The sequence below is a fragment of the Drosophila albomicans genome, chromosome 2R, assembly GCF_009650485.2.
Source record: "Drosophila albomicans strain 15112-1751.03 chromosome 2R, ASM965048v2, whole genome shotgun sequence".
In the NCBI taxonomy this organism is placed as follows: Eukaryota; Metazoa; Arthropoda; class Insecta; order Diptera; family Drosophilidae; genus Drosophila; species Drosophila albomicans.
Window position 1 is genome coordinate 7096928 of NC_047631.2, and position 18724 is coordinate 7115651.

Here is an 18724-nt window from a genome sequence, read left to right on the forward strand (position 1 = left end):
ACATTTCTATAGATAGTTGAGGCATTTTGTATTCCAGACAAATGTTCATTGAGTCCTGCTCCTGACAATTTGAAACAACACTAAAGGTTCTTCTCGACTATTAAATGAAAGTAATTCTATTTTGTTTTTGAGGGCTGCTCCTCGACCTGGTCAATGGTGACGTGTGTGTGACCATCCTGAGCAATGGGGCGGCCGCCTTGGCCAATGACAAGGGCTGAGGACAGGGAGTTGCCGGAGGTAATTGTGGTATTTACGCCCTCATCGGAGCTGGCAGCCAGCAAAGGTTTCACATCTGCAGGCTGTTGCTGTTGCTGTTGTTGAGGAGTTGCTTCAAAGCTCTGATTGTTGATTTCCTCGATGGCTTGGCGGAGCTATTAGATGAGAGATGAGTTAGTTTTAAGAAAAGATTGCTAAAGAATGGATAACTCACCTCCTTGAGACTGACAACGCCAACGAGGCGTCCGATTCGAGTGACATAAGCATGATTCACGCCCATCATGGAGAACACAGAATGCACTCTCAGTAGAGAGGTGCGCTCAACCAGCTGGAAAGGGGAGGGATCAATGCAGCAAGCAGCCGCCTTAAAGTCAATCGGTTTTGCCAGCTGATCCAGCTCCCATTGCTTCTTGCCCTCGGGTGACATGTCCACAACACGATCGCCACACTGAAACAGAATTGAGGAGCAATCAAATCAATAAATCATTGATTTCAAAATAGTACGGTAATCCTTACCAAGTGCACTCTCTTGGAGGGACTTGTTGTGGTCTGCATATCCTCATTGGAGCCAGATTCCAGATCAAGCTGATCAGCTGATTTTCGGTAGCCGGAACGCAGTTGCCACTCGCCACTATTGACGCTGTTGAGCGAATCGTTGGATTGGTCCTTCAAGCTCAGAGAGCTCTTCTTCAGAATGGACTTGTGCTGCTCCAGAGCTTCACGCCGCTCCGAGGGTAACATCTCCTCACTCGCTATGTGTCGCAGACTGAGTGCTTGTTCAGCTGGAATCACCTCGAAGCGCGAAGGACGTCGAACAGCTGCCTGCTCCTTCAGCTCCTCCTCGCGCCATCGTTCAGCTGTCTGCATACGCTTCTCACGTCCAATTTGCTGCTCAATCAACTTAGCCAGTTCCATGCGCTGCACTGAACCCAACAGTATGAGGTTCTCGGGACTCTCCACCAAGGGGAGCGATCGCAGTTTCTTGTTCTTCCTGAGCACTTCCTTGAGCTTCTGATAGGAGATGCCTTGCCAAATGTACTTGACATCCCTCACCATGAAATCCTCAACGCACTTCTTGTACAAGTTGGAGTTTGTGTAGAGCAGATCGGGCAAATAGGGAAGCTTCTTAATCTGGATGACGCTCTCGTACATGGATGGCTGTAACAGCGAAGCCACCGCATTGGCCACCAGCACTGCAACCAGCACAGGAACCACAAAGGCAATCTGTCCCGAGATCTCAAAGACCACAACGGCAACGGAAATGGAGTGAGTCACGGAACCAGAAAATGCTGCGGCACCCACAAGCGCATAGGCAGCCGGCATAATGGGTGACATGCAGTCGCCATAGCGAACGCCAAGGGGAAATAGCCAGGCAACGAATTCACCCATCAAGCGACCAAAACCGCTGCCAATCTTCAGAGCGGGAATGAACATTCCATGTGGCACAGCCATCGTGGAGCCAATAATCGAAAAGAAGAACTAATCGGGAGAATGTTTCTTAAGTGAGTGTCGAAGGGAGTGCTTAGGGAGTTCGCTACTTACATGGAAGAGCGTATAGCAGATGAGATTGCCAAAGACACTCGTATATTTTGTTGTCCAGTGCGACACTATCTCTGACTGTTCCGTATTCAGATCCGTGCTTGTCCAGGTAAAGTTACTGAAGAGATGCGTCAGTTGCTTCTCAGTCTCAAGATCGCCGCCTAGGAATTGTCCCGTGCCCAAGGGGAAGGTGAGTGTCGAGATAAGCAAGGTTATTATGGCGGGATATAGCAAACGACTATAAATAGAGAATAGAATATAGGTAATGTTTGATAATAATGTTAAAACACTTACTTCTTTTGCAGAAACTTATTCAGCGCTTTGCTGGAGCGAATGAACAACACATAGTGACGATGAATCCACACAAATGAAGCACCAAGCAGACCACAGAGAGCGCTGAAAAGGAATGAAGGAATTATAGAATATGTATGGTACTCTACTTGTTTACTTTAAAATACATTTTAGGATTAACTAAATAACATGTTTGAATAACAACTTGTTAAGCAAAGTGCATTCTTCAATAATTGATCAGTTGATCAGTTTATTTATTTTTCTACTTTCAAATACATTTTTAAATCCACCTCTTAAAATGTATTCTTTTAAAAACCTATTAACCAGTTCTGGGTATGTAATAGTATTTTTGTCATGTTAAAGATAGGCTTACTGCTAATACGAAAATAACATGTTTTTTATTATTTCTATTACTAGTAAAAGTAATATCTATATTATATTACTGCTACTAGTAATAGAAATAATATAAAAGCTTCCCTAACATGTTCTTTTTATAGCTGATATAAAATTAAATAATCATGATTTATCATGCAACTAATAAATGCTAATTAGAGAAAACTATTTTCAGTTCTTTGGTACTTTTGTCTTAGAATAGTATATTTTAGATTTGAAATAAAAATAGCATTAATTCTCAGCCATCTAACTAAGACAATTACTAACGATTTATGAATACTCGACATGCGATTAGTAATATATAAACGTAGAAGTAGAATTACGATTTTGTTGGTCCAGTATTGTATATAAATTTACATACAAAGAAAAATATAATTTTTTAATAAATGCAATAACTAATGAACTATAAAACAAATGTATAACAGTTTCAAGAAAAATGAAGGGAACAATTATTTAATTCGAAAAAACAATAAAAGTGCAGACAAAATCTTGGTTTAAGCTTTGAGTTTAGAAACAAGATTTTAAGGTTGAAACAATCTTAAACCAAGATGTGTATGCTAAATTTGCAGACAGGTTTTAAAATATATTAAAATTATAAGATTGCCGCTAGTTTATGCAAAACTGTTGTAATAAGCAAATCATTTTTCAAAGAGAACTCACCCAGTCAATGCGAAGAATACCAATTCTCTGGAATCGAACGGAAACTCAGTGGCTATATTCGTAGGATACACGGCGTGGACAGTGTCAGCTCCCTGGAACCAAACGGATAAAAGTCGCACTGCTGAGGCGCCTATCACACAGCCAAAGAAGCCACGCCAGTAATTGCGAACAGCAAAATAGGTGGTGGTCACTTCAATGCTGAACAAAACAGCTACAAAAGAATAAATATTCATGTTTAAACATTAATTTTATTTCGATTTGGAATTTATGGTAAGTTCGAATTCGACTCACCTCCAATTGGAGCTGCAAAGCATGTGCCCAAACCCAAGGCACAGGCAGCTGCCAGCATTTCATTGCTACGAGATTCATTCTGATAAATGCTGCGGAATGGAGTCGCCATCTTGCTCAGCAAGTTCGCCACAATGCTGGCGATATGTACATAGGGACCCTAAAGAGATATATCCAATTTAAACCAGCTCCGAAATAGAATTACTTAAGTACTCACCTCCTTACCCAAGGGCATGCCACTGCCCAAGACAACTGTGAGGCCAAGAACCTTGGCCACCAAGGTCTTGAATGACAAATAGTTCTTCAGTGTAACGCCCCGCAGAATGGTCTTCATTTCGGGAATGCCAGAGCCTGAGGAAAATGAGGTAATTAAAGTTAGCTAAGATACAAGTCTAACTTCGAGCAATAGATGGCGCTAATAAAAGTTTGGTGAATGAAAAAAAGTTTCTTGAATAATTGTGATATTATATTGTTGTAATGATGTAGTCTACAATAATTATAGAAGTAAATATAAAATATTAATGTGCAGTTCTTTGTTTTTGCTACAGTTAGAATTAAATTCAGTATGAATTAAGATTTATTTAAAAATCCCTAAGCAATTTCAAATTGGCTAGTCTATTAAATAAAGGAATATTGGATGCCAAATGTAGCTATAAATATTCAGCAGTCATTATCATTATTACCTGCTGCTTGGGGAGATATAAGATGCACAAAGAATGCTGTGAAAACCATCATCACAACTGGCACCAGAACCCAACCAAAATACTGTCCGAAAGGATCGGCAGTGATGCCCTTGTAGAACCAGAAACGAACTGAAATGATATAACTCAAGTCATATAACGACAGTCATAAAGTAATGCTAAAAACTTACGTTCAATCAGAAGGCGTATGCCTTCGTCCATAAGATAGGCAATGAGAGCCATAATGATGCCACAAATGGTGAGGAAGATCCAATCCTTGCTCATGCGATCGGCGATTTTTTGCCAGAGCCAAGCATAGTAACCTTGCATTCGAGTGGGCTCATTGTTTTCCAATTCTAGCAGCTAGAAATGCTCAGATTGGATATTATTATATACACTTCTGTTGTGTCTTCCTTAAATTCACCTGGCTCCTGAGTTTGTCCTCCTGTTTGCGTAACTTGGCGAGTTTTCGTAATCTTCGAGCTTCGTCGCCTGCGAATTGTTGCAGATCCCTCGAGTATCGGCCATACATCTAACGAATATAATTATAAAGTGTGATTCATGCGATTTAAAGACGGAAGGACAAACAAGTTGATGAATTGATAGAGTGACAGACAGACAGACAAAACCACACAATTTGTCACATGTCGGCTCGATAACAGATGTGCTAAAAAATTAACATATTTAGATAGTCGTTCAATTCGTGTCATGTCTCTCGGTGTGGCTTGTGCCACTCGAGTACGTATGTATTGTACAGTCAGCTAGATACACTCGTGTGTATGTAAATATGTAGAACCCGAGTTCGTAACCAAAATAAAAGAATTGTAAATAAAATAGTCACATTTTATCACATGCGCAGCGAATTAAACACTTTAAGCGGTGCTAATTAGGCTTAATTAACGCAGCTCTCCGGAAAATAATCGCAAAAAAGTGAAAAAACAATTCCCAACAAAAGATTTATAAATATATATAATAAAATATTAGCGTCAACTGAGCGGTGACATTAATCAAAGCCAAAGCTGAATGAATAGGTGACTACAAAATATTTGCACAACTAAAAAGCGACGCAAACAATTCCAAGTCAAACCTAGACCTGATGCTTGTCCGGACTTATGTCATTATCATATCAAATATTAGGCTAGATAACTGACAAATTATCACCACGTATTTACCAATTAGTTGTATTTGCTGTCCTCAGCTAAATAATATGTACATCAAATAGCAGCTAATCTGTTCTATAGCTGGAGCATAAATAATTTTAAGTGTAATTGATATAATTTTAAACCATTTACTATTCTAATTGTAATTGAAGTTTATTATATAAAATTGAATTTCTAATTGCATACGTTAAACGTTCAAATTCCATTTACAATTTATCACTTATCAGCGAAATTAAGCTTTTTCAAGGCGGCGCCATTGCTCGAAAGCTTTCGAGCAGGTTCGTGTCTTCACTAATTGCGAATTTGTTAGAAAGAAAAACTGCATTTAAGGGGAATCGAGAAGGATAGTGATTTGCTACCTAAATTTAAAAAAGAGGTATATCTTTGAAATATAATTTAATTAATTAATTTTAACTGCTAATATAACTAATGTTAAAAAAAGATTATTTAGTATACAATTTTGTATTAGTGCGAAAAATCACAAATGGCAAAATTTTATCATTTAAAGTTTCATTGCTAAAAATTATATTCCTTTTTTTCAAACTATTTTCTACAAATTTCATTAAAAAGAATATTTAATAAAAATATTAAAAAATTTAAAGATTTATAGTTCCCTTGCAAGAAAATGTTTAGTTTTTAAATATTATTCAATTTCAAGTATTCCTTTTTTTTTTTTAACTATTTCCACAAATTTTATTAAAAAGCATATTCAATAAGAAAATTAAAAGATTTAAGGAACGTCAAGGAAATGTTTTATTGTTAAACAATATTCCATTTTCTTTGCAAGAACTTCAAGTAAATGTTTTGTTTTAAATATTAACCAGAAAAAAATTAACTGAAAAGGATATTCTATCTTATTCAAAGATTATTTCACCTTATTAATTACTTATATTTATTTTTAACACTTTGCAGTTGCACTTTCTCTTTGCTCACCAATGTGTACGTATATCCCAAATCATCCTGATCCTCGCCAGCGATTTCACGTTTCTCCTGCTCCTGTCGCATTGTGGAGCCATTTGAATAATTATCAGCCGATTGAATACTGGGCGCAGCTTGTCGCGATGTTGATACTATGGGTTCAGAGTCCTCGGCATTGCTGTGGCGTTTCATGGTGCACAAAATTGAAGTGATTTAAATTTTTCCACTCGCTCGATATCCGCTTTCGAGTTAATTATTGCTAATTTTTTTTTTAGTTAATTAGAACTTGCACTTTTTTTGTGGATCCACAAGCGGGAGACATCCGAGCACCGCCGCTGCCAAAATGAGTTTATCAACCTAAGCCAATAAATGTGATCGAGTAGCCGCAGCTGTTGCCCTCAGCCTGCGGCTGTAACTGCGACTGCGACGCCAACTGCGGCAGCAACGCAACTGCGGCAGAGACAGCGGTTATTTTCTCAGTCGACTCAGTCGCAGGCTACAACTGTGAGAGTTAACTGGCCAATAAGTCCCACTAACCTCAGTTGCCATTTCACTCTCTTTTCCGGCTAAGTTGTGATATCATTTGCGATTTCAGTAGAATCATTAACCCCATGGGAACTCTCTACTTTTTATACCCGCTACCCATAGGGTAGAAGTATTATAACTTTGTGCAGTTAGGAAATGTATGTAACAGGCAAAAGGAGACATCTTCGACCCTATAAAGTATATATATTCTTGATCAGAGTCATCAGCGAAGACTTTTGCTTTGGCTAACAATCAGGTATATTTTGAACTCTATGATATATTTTAAATGTAGTACTGCATTAATATACCCAAAATATCCTTTGGTATATTTTTAGTATTTTTGTGGTATATTAATTCAGTATATTGTATATTATTTAGTTTGCTTTTATTAAAAATGGGTAGCGGGTAGCTTTCTTACTTGTTATTTTATTATGTTTTTTAGATAACTACATTTTGTACATTCATGTCAGATAAAATTGGACTCAACCACCAAAAAATATATTATAAACATATAAACATAGTATTGCTTGCTAGCTTGATAAAAAAGTGTGTACTATGCGGTTACATTCATTGTAAAGCACTTTCTAAAGAGCCACCATGAAAATTCAAAACAGTATTCAAACTCGAAGATAAATTTTAGTCTGTTATAAAAGCATTATTTAATAAAGATTTGCTAATAAATGATGATATATAAAATTCTATGATAAACGAAGATGATAGTGTTCTTTTTCTTTACCCTTTCTTTGTAAAAAGCTTCTAGCTTTTACCCAAGTTATTTCAAAGGCCCATTACTTTACAATTTATTTTATTTATTGCTTTACAATTTTGAATAAAATATTTAAAAATACATAAAAAATACTAAAATAAATAAATACATACATAAATATTTAAAAATAATAATAATAACGGAAGTTACATTAATAACAAGTAAGAAAGCTACAGTCGAGTGTACCCGACTGGGAGATACCCGCTACCCATTTTGAATAAAAGAAATATATATGTTGCGGTATTTTTCTCAAAATATTCCGAATATACTGCAAAAAAAACTAAAATTTAATATTTCGGTATACACATACTCATAATATATAATCTCACTCTTTACACCATAACTAAGGTGACAAACTAAATTTGTTGCTACTGAAGTTAACTTTACGCCTGTTGCTTTGTCCTTATCTAAGCAATTTTGTTTTGCTAACATTAACAAGGAAATAAAAGACCTAGGCCTAAAATATAATATATAATATAATTTATATATATATATAATATAATTTATTAATATATGAGTAATATGAGTAAAAATAATTGTAAAAGACGAAAATAATTGCGAATTATATATTATTATTTGAAATATATATTATCATTATTATGTAAAAGTACTTTACTCTAAAATGCTGCAATAGCCGCCTGATAGCTATTAAAGCTTAATACACACTAGATTTTATATAATGCAGACAAATAAACGCAAACTTATTTTTAATTTTGGTTTAATTTTACATTGCAACTAACTTTATGTTCATGAAAAATATCAGATTTTTTTTATATTATGAAGATTACAAGTTTGTTTATTATCCATTATTAAGTTATTAATATTACTATTAAGTTATTAATAAGCTACACATATTAATCAAATACTAAATCGATCCATTACAATCTCGTTCTGTAGCAAAACATAACAAAAATAAGTAGAAAAGCGATGATGATCAATGGCCAGTAATTGGTTCCATTGAAGAAATTTGAGCAGTTTCTACGGGATAACCTAAAGTGCTGTTCCATCAACCTCTCCACCATTTCTTCGTAGCGCGGATAGTTTAGAATAGTGTGCCGGGCATGAACTTTATTTCTTCGCGTACATTCTTTGACAATTTCCTCGGTGAAGCGAAATCTATATGGTAGACATGTCATGGCATATACATCCTCAATGATTTTTTTGGAATCGGCATTAATAAAATTGTTCTCTTTGAGCTCAATTCGTTCTTCACGCATTATTGGACTGTTACCTATTGATACCAAGAACTGATTCTTATCCGCCTCGTAAATGGCATATTTGTCGCCTATCTGAACTGCAAGATTTGCGAATCGCAGTTTAATGTTTTCCGAGTATTTTCCAGTGCAAATTTTGGTCCAGGTTTTGCCTTCATAGAATTTACAACGTTCTCCGAAGTGCAACATAATAATTGAATTTATTCGACAAATAATTTAAAAAGAAATGATAAGTAGTCAGAAATATGAGTTAAAAATCAAAATGATTTCACAAATGCCTCGACAGATCATCAAAACTCTGACTCACAATTTACGAGTACCGTTAGCTCAAGTGGGTCATAAATTGATTTCTATCATTAGCAATATTTTATTACACTTGAATTATTTGAGCCAGAACTTTAACTTGTTTTGGCAACTGCAAATTGATCGATTGACACATCATTGATGAATAAACAATGTTCAGTCAAAAGCCTTTTGAGTGGTCCACAAAACAATTTGACCCGACCATAAAGAATAAAATTAGATTTTATGTGCACAAATTGGTAAACAAAAAATGTGAATGTGAATCATGAGATTAGAGTAAAGTTCAAGACGATTCAGTGGGAAATGTGAAAATGAGTGTTATTGTTAATCTTTTATTTCGCATTGATTTGAACTTAAATATAGATCACGATATCTTTGACTTTATGCACTAAAGAAATATACATACATATGTATACATATTCATACATGTGAATACATAACAACTTGATATTCTAATTAAATTATGATGTAACTTAACTTTAACTGATCTTTACAGACTTGCGGACAACATGAAATATCGGTATGTTGTCATAACTAACGAGTCAATATACATATAACATAACGTAACATAACATAAGATTGAAGCCTATTTTAAACACTTTTGTTTATGTTCTGTGTGTCGTTTGTGTCTATTATTGTTGTTGTTGTTGTTGTTGTATTTGTATCTGTTGGAGGCATTGTAAGCGTCACTTCCGGCGTATCCAATGACTTCATGTGCTCCATCTCAATATCCGAGCAATTGTCCGAATTGGATAACGCCGAATCCATCGATGTGATTGTCATATCCACAGCCTTGTCACTGGCACTTGGCGACAGCAGAGGCTTCTCCACAGCTGACTTCGTATCGCCATCGATCTCATCGTCCCGCGGATGGGCTACAAAGCTGTTGCTGTTGATATCCTCGATGGCCTTGCGTAGCTGCAAGAAAAAACTTTTTTATTAATATACAATAATTTTGAATAATTATAAAAGCTACAGTCGAGTGCTCTCGACTGTGATATGCCCGCTACTGATTTGCAATATATGCCAACATAATACCAAAATATACCAAATTCATATACCAGAATATACCAGAATTATACCAACAGCCAATTTTCGCAAATAGTTTTACTACAACCATACATTCTGGCAATATCATTTAAAAGATACCGAATCAATATACCAAAAAATACTCAAATATTGCAAAAACAAGTAAGAAAGCTACAGTCGCGTGTGCTTGACTGTGACATGCTCACTATTCATTTACATGAAAATCAATTCAATACAGTAATATTATTAAAATATACCAAAAAATACTAAAAATATGCCGAAAACTATATTTTATAATATAGATGTACTATTATATTACAATGCGTAATATCTTTAAAATATACCAAATTAATATACTGAATATGCAAAAATATAACAACAGCTAATTTTCTCAGATACTTATACTACAACTATACATTCTGGTAATATCATTAAATTATACCATATATATCAAAATATATCAAAACATTTACAGGAGTCATAAGGATCGTAGTTATTATCGATTGAGGGCGAAAAAGGAAACGACGTGCCAGAAACTAAAGTAAACTTTTTCAGCGCGCAGTGATAACAAGTGTTACCAAATGAAAGTTGTTGCTCTATCTCAGATAAAACGCCTACATAAAGACAGACAGACATTGACATTGACGAACGTGGTTACATCAACTGTTGGCACTGATCAGGGATAAATATATTTTATGGAGTCGGAGAAGCTTTTTTCTTCGGTCACAAAGTTATAAACCCCTACAACCCTATGGGTAGGCTGGTATAAAAAAAGTCTGTGGCTTACCTCCTTGAGTCCCACCACTCCGACAAGTCGTCCGATCTTAGTTACGTAGGCATGATTGATGCCCACCATGGAGAACAACGAGTGCACCTTAAGGATGGAAGTGCGTTCGACGAGCTGAAAGGGCGAGGGATCTATGTGAATCTGTGCCTTCTCCAAATCAATGGGTTTCAGCATTTCCTCCAGTTCCCATTGCTTCTGGTCCTCCGGTGACATGTCGATAACGCGTTCCCTTGGCTAAAAGAATTAAAGTTACGTTATTATTTGCTATTCACCAATAACATGGGATTATAAAATAGATCAACAACAGGACTTCAACAAGTTTTTTACATACCAATTGCACCGATTTCGCCTTTTTCATAGGCGGAGTCTAATGGAGGTGTTTGTGTGAATGTGTTTACAAGAACAGAACAGAACAGTGTGCGTTTTTGGACAAGAGAGAGAATAGAATAGAGAAGGTTTGTGTTAAATGTGTATCTAATATAAATATTAGATTTAGTCTAGTTGGTTAGTTAGTTAGTTAAATGTGTTAGAATACAGAGAGTAGATTGAAGAGACAACTTCACTTACCCCATCGCAACTATCTTCGGGATCGTTTTTATCATCGACATCTTCTATCGTAAAACCCAATTCACTTGCCTCTTTCTCTATTTCTGCCTCAGCTTCTGTTTCTGCGTCTGCCTCGCAAATCCTATCCAAGGTATAGCTATGATTGGGCGAATCTTTTACTTTCACATTGTTGTTGAAGTGAATTTTCTTTCGCTTTTTTTGCTTTTCTGTTTCTTTTGCATTCTTGCACTCATTTTCTATGTGTACGGCAGGTTCGTGTATCTCAATAAAATGGGGCTGTCTATTAATATCTGAAACTTTATTTGTTTTGAATTTAATGCAGGGCTTATCTGTATTGGCTTCGTTGGGCAGCAGTTTGTTTGCTTTATCTGTTATTGGTGTATCATCTTTGTCATCCTTATCGCGCGGCATTTATGAAGCGTTAAACACAGACACACATATTTCATATTAAACTAACAACAGGATCAGCTGATTCTCAAGCATAGAAGCAAACAAATAATTATGAAAGCTATGGCTAAATGTGAGATATTCCCGGGGCAGGTCTTTATTGGGTTATATAAATGTTAAAATCAATAAAAAAAAGCGGGTTTTCACTTTATAAAATTAAATTGTGATTGACTTAAAAGCTTTTAATTATAGTTTTTAATTTGAAAAAGTTTTAAGAAGTAGCTTAAAAGCATTAGTTTGAGTGGGACTGTGGGCATCACAATAACTAAAATCATTTTTATTTCGAATGCGAAACTTGGCGCATAAAAAATGATTTTCGTTCTCCCCGCTCCCCTTTGTATCCCTAACTTTCGATTATAACAACAGTGAAGGTCTAGCGCCATACAATGTAGACTACTCAGTATAAAGTATTTCAAAAAGTTTACCATTTGTATTACGGTTTCCTCTTGCGCTGAAATTGGGTTTACTTGCTTGCAGATATGGAATGAGATTAGTGATAGATAGATAGAGATGTGCCACACACAGAAAGATTCATTATCAGAGAGAGAGAGAGAGAGAGAGAGAGAGTGCATTGCGATGGGGATGATCTACTTACCAGCATGATCTGATCGGTCACAAAGTTCCAATTGTTTTGTGCTTGCTTGGAATGCAAATGTTAAATAGTAAGCACAACACACATAAAGCCGCAACAAGTGGTTAATATTGCCCCAAAACTGACACTTAATTATGCATAATCAATGAGCAAGCAACTTACCAGCTGAACCTTCTTCGAGATGCCAGGAGTGCTGGGCGCACTGGGTGCCTGCTGCACTTGCACCCCACTGTCGGCTGTCTCGGGCGAGACGGAGCCCATCTCCGGATCGGGCTGCACGTCCTGCAGCGTCGTCGACTTCTTGAAGATGGCCTCGAAGGCGGAGCGTATGCGAAACTCAGAGTTGCCAGTGATCGTTGTGTACGGCGTGATGCTGGGACTGTGAGGCGAGGCGGGAGTGTAGGTCTTTAGATTGAACGAGTTTGTCTTCTTCAGTATGGATTTGCGGGGCGTCAACGAACTGTGCAAGGTCTCAGCTCGCTTTTTTGGTGGCAGCATTTCGTCGTTGGCAATCTGACGCAGACTGAGAATATCGGGAGCGGGCAGCACTTCGAAGCGTGAGGGGCGTCGCTGCCTCTGCTCTGCCTCCTGTTTCTTCTTCTCCTCTTCGAGGGCACGCTCCTCGGCCTCCTTTTGCCACTTTTGCGCCACCTCCATGCGCTTCTCGCGTCCAATATGCTTCTCGATGATCTTGATCAGTTCGTAACGCTGCACCGAGCCCAGAAGTATCATGTTCTCTGGACTATCGACCAGGGGCAGCGAGCGCAGCGTCTTGTTGATCTTGAGCACCTCCTTGAGCTTCTGATAGGAGATGCCATGCCAAATGTATTTCACATCGCGCACCATAAAGTCCTCCACAAAGATGCTGTACATGCCCGAGCTGGAGGGCAGCAGATCCGGCAGATAAGGCAGCTTCTTTATCAGTATAATACTGTCGTAAATCGAGGGCTGCAGCAGCGCGGCCACCGCATTCGCCACCAGCACAGCTATCATCACGGGCACCACGTGCGTGATTTGACCCGTCATCTCGAAGATAATCACGGCCACGGAGACGGTGTGCGTCACAGAGCCGGAGAAAGCGGCGGCTCCCACTACAGCATAGCCACCGGGCATAATGGGTGAGAGGCGGCCACCGTAGCGAACACCATGTGGAAACCACGAAGCCATAAATTCACCCACCAAGCGACCAAAGGCGGCGCCAATCTTAAAGACTGGGATGAACATGCCTGATGGCACAGGAATTGTGGACGCAATGATGGAGAAGAAGAACTGCAAGCAAAGAAATAATGTTAGGCGTATATTTAATATTTGAAATGTTTATAGGATTTACGCAGCGTATACTTAATATTTAAAATGTTTACAGAATATAAGCAGCGTATACTTAATATTTAAAATGCATACACTCATTGCGTATATTTCATATTTAAAATAAATTCAGAAAACAGGCTGCGTATACTTAATTTTGTATATCCATACATTAACTGCGTATACTTAATATTCAAAACGATTTACATACATATAATATATGAACTGTATGTTTTATATTTGAAATGTAGAAATAGTATACGCAGCGTATACGTAATATTTGAGCATACCGTGAATACCAAGTAGCAGACTAGATTCCCAAAGACGCTCGTGTAGTTGGTCATCCAGTGAGTGACAACCGCAGCCTGTTCCACAGTCAAATCATCTCGAGACCATGTGAAGTTGCTAAACAGCTGTGTCACCTGCTCATGTGTGCTGAGCTCACCTGCCAGAAACTGACCCGTGCCCAGGGGAAACGAAATGCTGGAGACCAACAGCGCCAGAAAACCAGGATACAAAAAGCGACTGCAAAGGAAAGTTTCAAAATTAATATCCTATTAACATTATTTACAACAAACTAGATGCTAGAGTAATACCTAAATAAAACACTTTTTATAATGAACTATCTAAGAAAACAGAAAACAAGTTACCAAAGTACTGTCGAGTGTTCTGTACTGTAAGATGCTTGCTACACATTTTGAATAGAAGCAAAAAAGTGCGGTATTAATTTTAAAATATTCCAAATTACAACTTAGAAAAATTAAAAATATACAATACAAAGCATATATTTAATATTATATATTGATAGTACTCGATCATACCAGATTGTCAGTCAAAGGCGTTTCTTAAATAAATTTTACAATTTTTATCTGATCGCAACGAAATTTTCAGGAATCATAAAGATTATAGTTATTATTATATGTACCAAAAAATCGACTCTAGCTTTAAAATTACCATTATATTTATATAATTATAATTATTATAGTCGGAGATGTCTCCTTCTGGGTATTATATACATTTACTGGAGGTACAAAGTTATAATACCCTTCTAGCCTATGGGTATCAAATATAAATATTATTTCATTCATTTCATTAATTAATTTGAAAATCATAATCGCAAATGTGGTAGAGAACTAAACCTTTGCTGAGCATCAATTTTCATTAAATCAGGTCTTATTTTTTTTTTCTTGAAATCCAAATAGAGTGATCTGATCATCAAAATTATTACTATTCCAAGAGGTAGAACAATCATTGCTTGAAATCTATTCTGATAATATTATGATCTCAAACAAACTTGAAATGTGTTGTGGTGGTTAATTTTTTAATGTCAAATTCTGCACACTTTTTCGATAAATATTATCAGACAGAAAGGAAAATCTGGACACCAGTCATTGTGGTCCAATTTTCGGTAGGGTATTGTAATTGCGCTTAATAAATGTTAAACTGAATCCACACTTAATACTTTGTTTATAGTAATTTAGCAATTCGTCAACTTTACTCACTTTTTCTGCAGGAATTTGTTCATGCGTTTGTTGGAGCGCATGAAGAGCACATAACGCCGATGCACCCAGACATAGGTGGCGCCACCCAAGCCGCAAATTAAGCTAGTGAATAGTGAATATTCATTAAAGTAGTAAGGAATTCTAAAGGAAATGTTAACTTACCCAATCAGGGCGAAAACGAACAACTCTTGCGGATCGAAGGGGAACTCGGTGGTGAAGTTGGTGAGGAAGAGAGCACGAACAGTGTCGGCATTCTGGAACCAGACGGCGAGCAAGCGAAATACCGTCGCACCACAGACGGCGGCAAAGAAGCCGCGCCAGTAGTTGCGCACCGCAAAGTATGTGGTGGTTACCTCAATGCTGAAGAGTACGCCTGCAGAGGATTGCTGTTGCTGTTTGCCAAACTCAAATCAAAGGTACTGCAAATCGAAATCTACTCACCACCCACGGGAGCTGCAAAGCATGCGCCAACGCCGACGGCACAGGCTGCCGCAAGCATTTCCGAGTTGCGCGACTCATTCTCATAGATGCCTTGGAATGATGTGACGAGTTTACTTAATAATTGTGCTACAATACTTGCTATATGTACGAAAGGACCCTAAAATACAAGAGTTTTCCAAAAATGTATGCATTCAATGAATGATTAAATGAGTGTTTGTTCGACTGTTGCTCAATGTGGCATCAATTTTTCATACTTACTTCCTTTCCTAATGGCATACCGCTGCCCAGAGTTGCCGTTAAACCAATTACCTTGGCCACTAATGTCTTAAATGTGAGATACTCTTTCAGTGCAACGCCACGCAGAATGGTCTTCATTTCAGGTATACCGGAACCTAGTTGGGTTGGTAGTAGTTAAATATAAATATTTTTGCTTTCTTGATAGATGCATTGAGCATACGCGCAGTGCTTTTGGGTTAGTAATCGAGATTAAAGTTTGTACAAAAATTCAAATCGAGTATTTAACATATAGACACAAGGGACTGTCACATATATATTCTTGTTGTTGGAGGTGCCAAGTGCGCTTGGTGCGGGCAGCTGCCGGAGTGCAGTGGTACATTCAAATGTTGGGTACTCAAAAGGAAGTTTTATATAGTATAGTTAGTTAGTATTAACATTTGTCTAGTAGTTAATGCTGTTGTTTGGGAAATCGAATCTAGAACTGCATTTACCCTATCTCCCTAAACAACCATCGAAGTAAGTAAGTAAGTAAAAAAATTAATTTGGTATCATGGAATTCTGGAATTCTTTTCGCTTTGGAAAACCCAAACAACTACATGAATAATCAAAACTACACAGCATAAGTAAGTTAAAGACTAAGTAAATATAATCGATGAGACTTACCTATACTTTGCGGTGCGATGAGATGGACAAAGCCGGCTGAGAATAATATTAAGCAGACCGGCAATGAGACCCAAGCAATATACTGTATGAAGGGCTGTGAGGTAAGATCGCGATACAGCCAAATACGAGCTGCAAATGTAAGTGACAACGTTAAATGAGAATACAATCGAAAGACGGAAGTAGCAACTACTGGACTGAGTTTACCATTTGTACATATCGATATGCCTTTGTCCATGATGAAGGAGAGCAGGGCCATGATGATGCCCAGCAGGGCGAGGAACACCCAATCCTCGCCCAAACGTGCCAACGTATGCTTCCAGACCCATGATGAGATGCGTTTTATTCGTGTCGCTCGTTTGCCTAGTAGTTCCTGTAAATATTTCCCAGCACTGCTGCTTTATAAACTGATGCGTTCCAAATTCACAAAGTACTCAAAATTTTCTCGACACATTACATGCGTGTACTCACTCATACTCGCACTCATATTCTTTGCATGCATCGTGAATACTAGATGTTGTGTCTGAAAACACTTGTGACAATGGGATTGGGATCTCAGCCAAATATTTGCAAATCAAAATGGCGAGCAAGTGTATTATGAATACGACGAGTACGAGTCCGAGTCTGAGTACATGGCATAATTTGTTGCCATTGCCATTGAACATGAATAGCAAGCATTTGATGTCAAGTGAATTTCATTCGAATTTCATTTGAATTCTTTACCTTTGAATATGTATATTTTGCTCATTATGTTTGCATTGAATATATACACAAGTATTTATATGAATTAAGTAGTTTTGTCACATGATTAGTAATGTTGAAAATACTATTCAATTTTACCTTATTCCTTTGTTTATCTTCTTGCTTTCGTCGCTTTTCGAGTAGCTTGAGTTTCCTGGCTTCATCTTTTGCAAATTCTCCTAGATCTTTCGTATAACGACCATACATCTGCAAACAAAATCACATAATATTTGTCAGTATTTGTTTAATCACTGTTGACACGAGTCTTACACGATTATTGCGTTGTCTATAGCTAGTTGATGGCCTCTTAATTAATATAGTATGTAGAAACCAAGCGTAAGAATATAAATAAATAAATGCTGTAGACCATCCTCGGAGATGGCTAAACACTTACTGATGCGTTTCACTTGTTGATCACATGGCAGCAGCCAAAAGTCCAATATTCATTATAAATAACACACAGAAACTCTCGTCTTTTAAAATAAACAAAACAAAAAGCAAAAACTAAAAAAAAAATATATAAAAAAAATGCCAACAACAAATATTTTTCCAACAGGCAAACAGTTTTTACGCCTGTGAATTTTCGTCATGAAACGATTTTTTATATACGGAAATTCCCATAAACATTTATAGATAGGTGCAAAAAGTGACAAGCGACCACAGCATCAGCCACAGCATCACAGCTATATCCACAGCATGGCAACGAAATAAAAGAAAATAAAAGACTAGCCAAAACAAACGACCAGATGATTAGGCAGTTATATGCTCGATAAAGTTGTCAAGAGAATTCATTATACAAATATACACACATATATACATATATAGGTATTAAAATATTGTAGAGAAACAAATGCGGAAGTTCAACACACTCGGCTGCATCAAAACTAGAGCGTTTATTATAAAGTAGGTGAATTTATACCATATGAAATGTAGATTATAATTTGATAAATGGAGGAAATATTAATACTGCATAGCAAACATTTTAAATATTTGCTGAACAAAATAATTTGAATATTAAATTAATCTTGTAATGCACTTAGAAATTTTAAATTAATATATTCGTTTCACGATTTGAATTTTATACTTTGCAATAACTTTTAATACTGTTTAAAACAATATTAGAAATATATTCTGAAGCAAATACTTAAAGAAAAAGGAAACATGAATAGTGATATACCCTTTGCAATTTAAAATTTATATTAAATAAACATATTTCTATGAAGAACATAATTAAGAATTGTAAATATAATACTGTAAAGCACAAAATTAAAAATATTTTCAAAATAAAAAATTTCGGAAATTCAAAGAGAAAAATATTTTTTCGATTTCAAATTAAAATATAACAAATCTACATAAACAAATTTAAAGATTCGAATCTGATATTTAATACTTGAAATTAATATTTTGAATATTCTGTATAGACATGAAAGTTTTCTGAGGAAAACCATTCGAGAAAATTTGGT

General features: G+C 36.6%; 2 protein-coding genes across 19 annotated transcripts in view; both read right to left on the minus strand.

The window, feature by feature from the left end:
* LOC117575422 (chloride channel protein 2-like) lies at positions 1 to 17613 on the minus strand. 2 transcript variants are annotated; one of them, XM_052008224.1, is made up of 12 exons: positions 17532 to 17613; positions 4492 to 4599; positions 4259 to 4430; positions 4071 to 4199; positions 3605 to 3738; positions 3391 to 3547; positions 3100 to 3310; positions 2050 to 2151; positions 1759 to 1993; positions 733 to 1695; positions 431 to 664; positions 1 to 371 (listed from the first exon to the last, which is right to left on the minus strand). In XM_052008224.1, exons 2-12 carry the CDS (start codon positions 4597 to 4599, stop codon positions 117 to 119), a joined length of 2700 nt encoding a protein of 899 aa, XP_051864184.1. In that variant the 5' UTR covers positions 17532 to 17613; the 3' UTR covers positions 1 to 116. The 2 variants fall into 2 exon arrangements, with proteins under 2 accessions (XP_051864184.1, XP_034115511.1); XM_034259620.2 differs by lacking the exon at positions 17532 to 17613 and adding an exon at positions 6161 to 6477.
* The window catches only part of LOC117575421 (chloride channel protein 2), a 24374-nt gene continuing 14915 nt past the window's right edge, over positions 9266 to 18724 (minus strand). For 4 of the 17 annotated variants that reach the window (XM_052008217.1, XM_052008216.1, XM_034259614.2 and 1 more), the window contains 12 exons: positions 17361 to 17468; positions 16728 to 16893; positions 16524 to 16652; positions 15882 to 16015; positions 15624 to 15780; positions 15345 to 15555; positions 15183 to 15284; positions 13971 to 14205; positions 12538 to 13644; positions 11101 to 11136; positions 10770 to 11003; positions 9266 to 9871 (listed from right to left, as the gene is read on the minus strand). In XM_052008217.1, the coding sequence (XP_051864177.1) occupies positions 9545 to 9871; positions 10770 to 11003; positions 11101 to 11136; positions 12538 to 13644; positions 13971 to 14205; positions 15183 to 15284; positions 15345 to 15555; positions 15624 to 15780; positions 15882 to 16015; positions 16524 to 16652; positions 16728 to 16893; positions 17361 to 17468 (2946 nt within the window). In that variant the 3' untranslated portion in view covers positions 9266 to 9544. Of the gene's footprint in view, positions 9872 to 10769; positions 11004 to 11100; positions 11137 to 11215; positions 11733 to 12208; positions 12254 to 12378; positions 12424 to 12537; positions 13645 to 13970; positions 14206 to 15182; positions 15285 to 15344; positions 15556 to 15623; positions 15781 to 15881; positions 16016 to 16523; positions 16653 to 16727; positions 16913 to 17360; positions 17469 to 17531; positions 17550 to 18724 lie in introns of those variants that run through there. The other 13 variants (XM_052008221.1, XM_052008223.1, XM_052008222.1 and 10 more) reach the window with 9 other exon arrangements.